This window comes from Bombus flavifrons, chromosome 12 (genome assembly GCF_040668555.2).
Source record: "Bombus flavifrons isolate JBK064 chromosome 12, iyBomFlav1_principal, whole genome shotgun sequence".
Classification (NCBI taxonomy): Eukaryota; Metazoa; Arthropoda; class Insecta; order Hymenoptera; family Apidae; genus Bombus; species Bombus flavifrons.
Genome location: NC_138453.1, coordinates 1,560,856 through 1,572,319, shown reverse-complemented (window position 1 = coordinate 1,572,319; position 11,464 = coordinate 1,560,856). Strand labels below are relative to the sequence as shown.

The following is an 11,464-nucleotide window of genomic DNA, read 5'->3' as shown; positions in this document are numbered from 1 at the left end:
TCACCGTTTCCCTGTAAATAATAAGTGATAGATGCATAACGTTGCTAGTTAACTGTGCTTTAGATAATTGGAGGTGGCCCGGTGTATCTCTCGATCGCAGCCGGGACGGTCGTCATCGTAGAGGTTTTAGTCGGTTGAAGTCCGGCACTACTACGCCGCTTTTCCCCAGAAGCGATCTGGTGTCCGTGCAGATTTCCTCCACGTTAATAAAAAAAAAAAAAAAAGATAATTGGAGGTTGAAAATGAATTGGTTGGAGGTTGGAAATGAACATGGATAATACGTGTTCGAAGAAAGGAATCGCAAAAAGAGTATCTGATTTTGCTTTAACTTTCATACTGATGTTACTATGTAAAACTTCCAAAAACACTTTCACATAGAACGAACGTAAGTTGTGTATGATAATATATTGCAGTTCGCCAACTTTTTACAATACAATGCGTGTTGTTTTTTTTTATTCAATTTGTACTCTACAATCTGTCCAGCTGGACATTTGGTAAATTTTTCTAATTTTATTACCCCCAGCGGGATACCATCTTCGAGTTTGTTTATTTTATTTCTTTAAGTGAGGTCAGTGAGGTGTTTTCTTTTTAGTCTTCTTTTTATATGGCTTTTGCTAAGTAGATATTTGGTCTAGAATTTGCCAAAATATATTTAACGCGATAAAAATTATATGGATCAATATCATATGGATATGATAGATTGTAAATTGAATTCCTTCGTTTGATGAAATGGCTATCAAGAAATATTTAGATTTTCACCTATCCAGACAGATTATTAAAGGTTTTGAAGATGTAGGTTTTTTGGGCCATAGCACAGCTGTGGGTTGTCAAGGTCTTGTTTTTATCCTACGGGAGCTATTCACTAATTGAAAACGACTATTGGCTTGTTTTGTTTCGAAATCTGGCATAAAGAGGGACGATTTATCCACAATTTTAGATAAAATTTTAGGTGCATTGAATGAAACTGGTTTCAAAAGTGATTGTTTCTGATCAGTAATCAAATTAATAATCAAAGTATAGCTGATGTCGAACTTTTATTCAAAAACTTTCTTTTACAAGAAATAGCCCCGGAAAGTATACTTTCGTGGCGGCACTCGTCAGCAACTAAGACCAGACGACGGCAGCGAAGTGGTTAGCGCCTTTGGTTGCGATCGTTCAGGATCCAGATTCAAATCCCGGTACCCGTAGTCCGATTTTCCTTTCCACGACATGCTTTGCAAAATGCAGAAGAAACAAAAAAGGAACCAATTTAATCCGTGCAAGTCTTCGGACGCAAAAAAGAAAAAAAAAGTAGTACTTCCAGAGCGACATCTACACCAGCAGCAGCACTATGGCATATTCACCTCACTTTCTTATCAATTTTTTACATTTATTTAAGAGTATGCGGAATAATTTATTAAAAAATTATTTCTTAATTAATGGATCCTGAGTTTCTCGGTCCAATATGATCCCACTGTGAAATTTTGAGAAAAATAAAAATACACGAGCAGCTTATAAATCATCAGAAAGACACATACTGTCAAACACTAGCAGGGTTTAGGTAAGAAAGTGTCATCTGCATTGTTCACCGACAGTTGAACACACGGCTACTTTCTTTGAAACTTTCAATGATTTATTTGATAATTTAAAAACAGTAGATGCGCCCGTGATGCCAACGCAAATAAGCGTACGCTTTCGCGATATTATCCTAACACGGCGGATAATTCGAAAAAACGATTAGAATGGAAATTAACTCTACAGCTGTGCAACGATTTAAAAGTAGAATGAATTACTATGAATTTTTAATTTTACCTATATTTTTTTATACTTTTAATACATACTATTAATTTCATGTTTTGTACAAACAATATGTGAAGTTGTATAATAAAATCATTACCGCAAAATGTAATTGACTTATATTTTATAAAGATAATTGTATAAATAATTTTCAGACTTCTTTGTGTGTTAGGTAGTGAATATTAGTCCTCGATACTTAGAAAATTGCGCGTTGGAAATGTATAGCTCGTTGTGGCGCGCGCGGTTGTCTAAGTGTTAACAACCATGAGGGCACTCTTTCTACCATTTTCTATGACAATGGTTCATTCGCGATCCATATTTCCTTTCAAGCTTATTCCTCGTAATAAATACTACAAGATGCAATAAGAATATTTTTCCTTGGAAATCGCGCTCAAGGTCAATGTTGCGGTCAACTTTTTTCAACAGATCTGCACTGATCCAAAGCTGTAGATTGCACCTATGGTATGGTAGCCAAAACATTTCTTAACACCCTATAGCATAACGATATGTTTAACATTTACTTCGTTCAATATTTATTTTATAAAACATGCCTACGTCCTGGTTTGTATGTTAAGTATTGTATATACGTAATAGAAATTAGTAGCGAAAACTTATGTTGTGTTGAAGACTGTAAGATTCTAGTATTTAATGCACTACCAGCACTCGCTTTAAATTAATTTACGAAAAGAGCTATTGATATCAGACCATATTCTTCAGCCATTCCTCTTTTATCATATCTGAACCTTTCTCTGCGATCATTATAATCGGCGCATTGGTATTACCACTAACTATATTTGGCATAATCGAGCCATCTATGACTCGGAGTCGAGCAACTCCGTAAACTTGAAGCCGAGGATCCACCACAGCTTCTGGGTCCCAATTGGGCCCCATTTTACAGGTACCCGTGGGATGATATACAGTCATGGAGTACTCTCTAATCATGCATTCCCAGTATGGGTCGGTATACATGGAAATATTTTTGCAAGCAGGGAATGGTTTAGGATTCATTTTGCTGTCATAACGTCGAAACGCGCTAGTTTTACTCATTTCAAACACAAATTTGAGTGCTTCGATCAGCGTCGCCATATCTTCCGGTTGCTCGAAGTAGTTTGGATAAATCAACGGATAATCGAAAGGATTGCTGCTTCGAAGTGCGATAAAACCTTTACTTTTTGGTCTTAGAAGCATAGGAATCACGGTCCATAAGTCTTTATTATTAATTTCCCCAAACACGGCATTGTAGAATTTGTTGGTCAGTCCATGAACCTTCCACATATTTCTACCGCCGTCGGAGCACGCCGCTCCTGCCGCCAAAAGCAGTTCTATGTCTGGGAAATCGTCAGAACCGTTCACGAATTTGCTATTGATAAAAGCTACTCCTTCGACACCTCCTAGCAATGTCAAAGGACCGTCTCCAAAAATCGCATATCCTAGCATATCTTGAATATTATATACCCTGCTCTCCACCAACGCAATTTCTTCGTTCACCAAGAACGAAACACCTCCCACACTTACGTGATCTTGAAGATTATGACCCACTCTTAAATCCTGAATCACTGGTATGCCGTGTTTCAATAATTGTTCTTTAGGTCCGATTCCCGACAACATCAGCAATTGAGGGCTATTGACAGATCCCGCGGAAACGATCACCTCCTTTTTCGCACGAACGCGCAACTTTTTTCCGTTTCTGACAAACTCTACGCCATAAGCCACTTTCGACGATGGATCTATTAAAATTTTCGTAACATGAGCTTCCATGACGACGTGTAAATTTTTCCGCGTCCTGATTGGTCGTAGAAAAGCTTTCGCCGTGGAACACCGTCTGCCATGTCTGATCGTCCCTTGGGCAACCATGAATCCAGTGTGTCGTTTTCCATTAATATCTCTGTTTTCGTAACCCATTTCTAGACCTGCTTGGATAAACGCAGTGGCCAAGGGAGTGTGCCATGGCGCTTCTTGAACGGTTAGGTAACCTCCGGTTGAATGATACGGCGTCTCGGCGAGGAGAGGATTTTGATTGTCTTCAGATTTTTTGAAATATTGTAGCACATCGTCGTAGGACCATCCGGTATTGCCTAGCTGTTCCCACGTGTCGTAGTCTTTTTTGTTACCACGAACGTAGAGCATGTAGTTTAGCATGCTGGTCCCTCCGATGACTTTGCCACGTGGCCAGTTGCATTGACCTCCTTCCATCGCTGTGGGCATAATTTAAGGTGAAATATAGCGAAGGCATTGTCAAATATCCACGTTGATTGATTATCGATTCGCGTTATTAATACCTCTTTCGGTTCGCCAATAGATTCATTTTCCGATTGGAATCGATTTACTTGCATTCTACATATATACACTTATTTCAGTTAAAACGCGTATATTCTGGCAGAGAAAAGAAAAAAGCTGGATCAGAAGACAGAAAAACTAATGGATTGTTCGTGGGTTGTCCGGAGGCGTTTAAAGCATTTCGGTTTATTATACAAAGATACAGATTGTATGAATATCAATAAAATCAAAGAAACGCCTGCAGGAAGGCAATCGTGCGAAGACATTTTCTTCGAACCTACAAAAGGATTACAGCAAGATGTTTGAAAAATGAGCAGACTCGCCGAGAAAAACAGCTCATCGATAGTGAACATTTTCGAATGAGAATTTACAAAATCAAAAAGACAAAAAGGGGAGTATGAGCGAACAGATATATAGGCACTTTGTGAGTGGCAATTGACGCAAAAGAGGAACCTAAAAATAGAAAGCAACTTTTGTGTCGACAAGATAAGGATAAGTGGAAAAATGCAGTGGATGCAATAGATTGCATATTGAATAATGAGAGAAATCGTGAGTTACAGAAGAGGAGGAGGAAGGAAGCGAAAAGAGTTGCTCGATATTTCAAGAGGGCAACAAATGGAAAGTAATTACATGGACGATAAAATGAAACCACGACGTTAATTGGATTTGCAGACGTAGAATGAACAGAGGACAAAGACAATAGAAAATCTAATAGTGGATATCTTTTCCAGTTTTTCACAGGTTCCGTGAGCTGGGGCTTTAGAAAACAACTTTATATGAGAACAATCAGAGTTGTTTAAAAATGATTTGCAGTACAACGTTCATTCACCGCACGAAACATACAGAGTATCGCTAATGTCTATCATATCAGTGTTATCGTTGAGCAGAGATGTCAAATAGTTTCAACGATTCCACGCCTATGGTTTTTGTGTGTGCCGCGTCCGACTCAATGTTTGTCCTTTGTTTTTTTCTCTTTTTTCCTCTCTCCTTATCGTCAGTCTAACTGAAACTTTATATATTTACTGTAAAAATTAATTACCTCCTAGTTGAATGTATTAATTTATAGAGACTAACATATATGCGGTACTTTGCATAATTGGGACTGCCGCTTAATCGGATCAAAGGATGCCAGTTCCAGTGTGTCCTAAATAACCGAAATCCACTACAATGCATTCCAAGCGTGACAATACTATGTATCTCGTGTCATTTTAATTTACTTATTTCGACATAAAAAGTAAAACATTGTTTTTAACTATTTCTTCTATAGTTTGATAGATGCTTGTTATCATGATAACAAGCTATTATTAAATGTTATTTACCTCGACAGAAATTCTTATTAGGTTCCGTCTTGTATTTCCAATCGATTTGGGTTAACTGCAGATTAGCAGCAAGAACGGGAATATCGTAGATTTCTGATCCATCACCACCTGCTTCCAAAAGGAGCACGTTCCAATCTTCTATCTCGGACAAGCGATTCGCTAGGACGGACCCTATAGTCGTGTAAATTGCCATTATTAATATGCGTAGCACACAAAAACTTATAAATACGTTGAAATAAAAAATTTGGAGATTCATTTCGAAAAGGTCAAGGAAGAGATGAAATTTGTTTAAATTACGACGCAGAATTTGCCACAAACCTAATATACGTTTCATCGATAGATTTGTCGAAAGAAAGGAATTGTCAAATTTTTGTCTTAATCGATCATACGAGTAACATCGCGCTCATTCTCGTTCGTAAATAACGCACAGGTACGCTTATCTTCGTTATATTTTTTATTAGATTTATGATCGAAAACGTACCTGCAGAACCACCGCCTACAATTATGAAATCGTAATACGACATTAGTGCTCCGGAAGGAACATTCTTCGCAGCGTAATCGTCAACCGCATATTTGATATATAAAAACATAGTTAGAAGTATCCAGCACACCGATCGGGTCAGTCCTGATGTCATCCCCCCCAAAGCAATGTTTCCCACATCCATTTTACTTCTATTCTTGCGATTTCTTTTTCATCTATCTGAAATATCAAGTTTTGCCATCTTATTTTATATGATACGCTCCAAGTGTGCCTCTCAAGCACCACCGATGTTCGGCTATCTACTCCCAGTGTGCCTCTCAAGCACTGTAGACAAAACCGATCAATATGCATCAACATATTGTTTCCTGAGAAAATCGTTGTAATGATGGCGGAAATTGCTCTTTTGAAGACTAGAAACAAGCGTAATAAATGCTTATATACTTTACAAGAGTTCTCAGGAAAGGAAAGGAGAAAACGCTTTGTCATACTATAAGTTTGTCAAATTATTAGTAAGTCAACTCGTAAGTAACTTTCGGAATAACAATGTGTATGGCAGGCCTTCCGGAAACTCCATATAATTAATCAGTTGCCGAAAGGGGAAAAGAAAAAGTGTCTTGTTTGTTCACCAAAAGCAAATAATGCGGTAAAAAGCAAACAGTTTTCTACTGTGAGACCTGTGAACGCAAGCCCCGTTTGCATCCCAATGAATGTTTTAAAAAATTCCACACATTACTTAATTATAATTCATATAAATATTGTAATGAAAATTATATTACTTCTAAGATGAATAAAGATTGTTTTGAATCACTTTAATATTATTATTTACGCGTCATTGTAGCATTTAAAATCTGACACTTAAAAACTTCCACGTCGAAGTACGATGAGAATAAGTTGCGGTTGTCGGTCGATATTCACAATTAAAAGTCGGAGCGTTAAGGGTTCATCTACCTTAACCAACACTGACTTACTAAAAGGATGATCCAAGATCTAGATTGAAATTTTCTGTTTCGCCTTTGCATAGATTAGTGTTGGTTAGGTAGCCTATGTCACAGACAAACCAAGAAATCTAATAATTTGTTATAATATACATACAACAATACGGGCGTAAATAATACTAGAACTCTGTATGCGTGTGTGTGTGTGTGTATGTATATATATATTGTGTAATACCTTCCGTCAGAAGTAAAATACAGTATATTATGGGACATATTTTCGCAGATGTATATTTCGAAAACTAAAACCGAGTGGTGATTATACAGGGTAGAGCGGTAAATATAGAAGAACCGGACAGGTGATGATTTGACGGGAAAAAAAGGGGCAGAATCGTATGCAAAGATTAAAAGCAATTTGGTAGAAATTCAAAACACTGGCAAATAAAAAAGTACTGAATAAAATAAGAAAAGACGTGAAAATGCTACGAAAGATAACAATGATATGGAATTTTCGAAATATTTAGCCCTTTGCGGACGGGAGCAGACGAGAGACATTAGCACGCGCAGTCGAGAAAATATACACGTTAAACGTTTGCGTTATTCATTGTCGAGGCTTCTATTATTTTCTTCAATATTTAGTTCATCATTACTGTCACTATCACGAGAAATATTGAAACGTCTGAACCGATTCCTTGCTGAACGCGATTCGTTTCCACTGTCTGAAGCACCGTCGTCGTCTTCTATCTTATCAGGTTCAAAGTAATATTCGTCGTCACTACTATCACTATCAAACATGTCTTCTCTGGATTTTCTAGGCATCGTGTATAAGGTATTATAAAAAGTATACAAAATATATGAAAAGTTTGCTTATTCGTCTGACAATGACATTGAAAGACTAAAATTTGCTCGGACTCGTCTATCATCCTAGATCGCGAGTTTACGTTAAACGGAGGATAAGACTTCATCACTAAAGATCTCTAATTTTCTTTCGTCAAAAACAAAAACTGTTCAGTGTACAATACCCATGCGCTTATAAATACGCATAAGATTACCACTCAGAAAATTGGACGTACGCCAGCCACTTAACAGTAAGTGTGTGCAACTGTGAACAGATTCAGGCGACTATATACGGACACGCGTCAGTAAAAACACGCAACAATAAAAAAAACTTGCCAGACTAACTTTTATTTATATCTGTTTTTTTTACGTGGGAACAAATTATACATTGTGGAAAGACCGGATAGGAGCTGGCCAAGGTGTAGCAGAGCCGTGTCAAAACATTTGTAAATCATTCATACGGAATATTCTTCTCATATAAAAATAATAAACACGATTCAGAGAGGCAATCAAACGAACACAGCACAGCCGATAATAGTTATTCTGTGCCACGTACAATCATAAGAGTAGTTATTGCAGTGAATTTGTAGAATTGCAGTGAAATTGTTCACATTCTTACAAACATGGAAGCCCCTTTTTCTATTTCGTTCGATAATTTTCATTTTTAACGTATTGAACGTTTTCTTCTATGTCGTACTGCAAAATTTATTAACAAACACTTTCTACAAATTGAACGCTATTATCTGATCCTGGATCGCTCTGTTGTGAATATGTCGAATCTAAGAACAAGGAGAGCAATTGAGATATAACAAGACACCTCACAAAATTCATTTAGATAGACCAGTTTACAAAATAGAAATTAATATGACCCTCGTAGCAATGCTTCTATATGTGGACATATGATATAGCATTCTATAGAATAGCCACATATCGTAGATGAAGTCACAATAAGTGAGACGATATAGGTGAAACTATAAACAGAAACGAAGAAATTCGGGAAACCTGGAACGATATAGAAAGATACAGAAATAGAAGATCGGAAAGATTAGAATCGCGATACGTCCGAATCAGCTAGCAGCAAAAAAAGAAGAATAAAAAGTTACTTGAAATAGTAACATGTAGATTAACTTTTTATTTATGTTATAGGCTACATGGTCGCAATAATTTCGCCTCAAGTTGAAGACGATTGAAACTGATGAAAAATCAAATATTAGCGGAAATACGATAATTTACAGAATACAAGACTACACGCGCGTAAACGATGATGTAATCACACGCGATAACACTAAATGCGGTATAAAGTAAAGCGGTAGATGCTTCCTTGGCGATAATCGCTTGGATACTGAATTACGAGTAGCTAGTTGTAACACAAAGCATTAAATATGTACAACACACGTATATATATAATGCATCTATAATTTGCCTATGATTCAAATTCGCTGCGTAGCATTCCTCCATGTTGTGTTTATATAATCACTTATTACGTCACTAAGAACATTGCTTATGCATTTTGATCTAATTGCTGGCTAATTAATCAATGTAATTACATATTTTGTGAAGAATCTTCTCTCGAGCTATGACACCTCTGTTATTCAGAACGGGAGAAGAGGACAGAAGACTTTGCACAGAAATTATTTCGACATATTTGGTGTAGAGTATGAATTTTACGTACCACGGGTATGTTTTTAAAAAATACTCTAATTGAAAAAGTAGAGAAAGTGAACGACAACGGCAAAGATATAACTTGTTATTCACGGAAATGTGATTTTGTAACAATAAATGTAGTTTTGACAATAACGATAAGTGAAGAAGAAGACCGACAAGATTTTATGTTTATTCTCAGCCCCTAAATTTTGTCGAACAAGAAAATAGATTTTACCAATCGTTTCTGTATTTTTTTCATGTAGTCCGAAATTACAAATAAAAGCAGATTTTTTTTAAGTGCTGTTTTAAGTTGCCGAAATAATGTAATTTTTCCATAAATTATATACGTTACATAAATTACATACGTTTTTCCACCTTTCCATAACACAGGTGATAAACTGTAAAACGACGACTGTTGAACCTCTTAATATTTAATAGTTTATCGTTGGCAATTTTTTGACGAAGAAATCCATCTTAGAGCGAATTGGTTCTAGAGAAGCATTTTCTAAAATTTTTAAAATTGATAGAAAGTTAAGTTCCACTTTTACATTTTATTGCATTTTATAGAATTTTGCATTTTACGGTTAAGCAAAATGATCACTGCTGTATTTCAACCAAGCGTCTAAATGAACAATTTTTTTTCGCTTCAACATCAAAATCTAGATCTTTCAAAAAGCGTATAAGTTCGGAGGATAAGTTGAGATATTCATAAGTTGATAAATCGATCGTGCGAAAATTAAGCGGATCAATTCAAAATTGGCACATTATTTTGGGATGTATAACCGAAGTTAACAATTGGGCTTATCGTAACATCTTAGGGACAATACATAATTATTATGTATATTCGTAGGAGCGTAATTTGTTACGTATCTTCTGAAAGTCAATTCTGGACGTGCAAAGTCCAATAAAGGCATTCTCGAAGACGCTTCTATAAATACAAACAATTTTTCATACGTGGAATTCGTAAAAGCATGAATTAAAAATATACGCAGAGATGGGAATAACAAGAAGCGTCACGTCGCATGAAAAGATGTTAATTTACTTTACTACTTTACTACCGATACTTTTAACTTGTTTTTCGCACCGAATCACCTTTTATGCTTATCACTGCTTATATTTTAACTACCTGGGCGCATCCTAGATGATAATTTGAATGAATTTGATAATTTGATACTGTGTATTCAATCTTTAAACTTGAGCAAATATGGATAATAAATGTTGCACTTAACAAAGATTTAATATGCTTGAAAAAGAATGTACATAAGTATAACATTTTTTTATTTATTTTCACAACGTGTTACACAGTGTTGTTATGTGACTTGTCCTTATAGCACAGATGCAGCTTGAAATATCGTAAAAACTCGATTATTCGAACTGCGGTTTATACATGACAAATATGAATTTAAATATTACTAATTTGAATGTATTAACATTTCGATTAGTCGACTATGACGCTGTGTGCCAATATATCTCCAAATCGTAATATATAGCCTTTATTTATTCGAATAAAACGTGGAATAATTAATCAATTAGATAATGATGAAACCGTAACTGAAATACCAATATCTTACGCTATTGGAAAATCAACTGTTTGTGATACAAAAAAAAAGAAAGTGCGAAATTGTGAATCATAGCGAGAGTTCATGTAATACGTACACAAAAACGTATGAAAACTGCTAATAATAAAATCCTTGATATGACAGTGTATGAATGGTTTTGTTAAAAGCGTGACAATGGAAAGCCTATATCTGGCCCTACATTAAGCGGGCAGGTTTTACAGTGTAATACAAGATTGAATGGCGATTCTAACTTTAAAGTATCACCGGGTTGATCGGCGAATTTTAAAACACGTAACGGTGTTGGTGGATCGAATAAATTGGGCGAAAAATTATCGTCAAATAAATTTGTGGCTGAAATTTGAAAGAAATAATTTACAGAATTATTAAAACAAGAAAATTATATGTCCGAAAATGTCTATAATGCAGATGAAATAGGATTATTATGGAAATTATTTTTGCGAAAGACTTTACTTTGTCAATATGGACACTCAGCACCGAGTCATAGGGTCAATAAAGATACAATTATGACTGTTTTATGTGCGAATGCCTCCGGAAGTTACGAACTTCCTGTATTGCTAATTGGAAAGAATAACAAACCTCGGTGCTTGAAACATGTGAATTCAAATGCTATGCTTGTTA

The 11,464-nt window shown here is 35.9% G+C and overlaps 1 protein-coding gene across 4 annotated transcripts; it reads right to left on the bottom strand.

Annotated features, from left to right (window-relative positions):
- Positions 1-2,340: 2,340 nt before the first annotated feature.
- On the bottom strand, positions 2,341-8,983 carry LOC138185448 (glucose dehydrogenase [FAD, quinone]-like). Of its 4 annotated transcripts, none has more exons than XM_069124427.1 (4): positions 8,875-8,983; positions 5,854-6,072; positions 5,373-5,543; positions 2,341-3,971 (listed from the first exon to the last, which is right to left on the bottom strand). In XM_069124427.1, the coding sequence occupies exons 2-4, from the start codon at positions 6,035-6,037 to the stop codon at positions 2,476-2,478; spliced, it is 1,851 nt and encodes a 616-aa protein (XP_068980528.1). In that variant the 5' UTR covers positions 6,038-6,072; positions 8,875-8,983; the 3' UTR covers positions 2,341-2,475. The 4 variants fall into 4 exon arrangements, with proteins under 4 accessions (XP_068980528.1, XP_068980526.1, XP_068980527.1 ...); XM_069124425.1 differs by having other exon boundaries at positions 8,726-8,972; XM_069124426.1 differs by having other exon boundaries at positions 8,751-8,972.
- Positions 8,984-11,464: the final 2,481 nt, after the last annotated feature.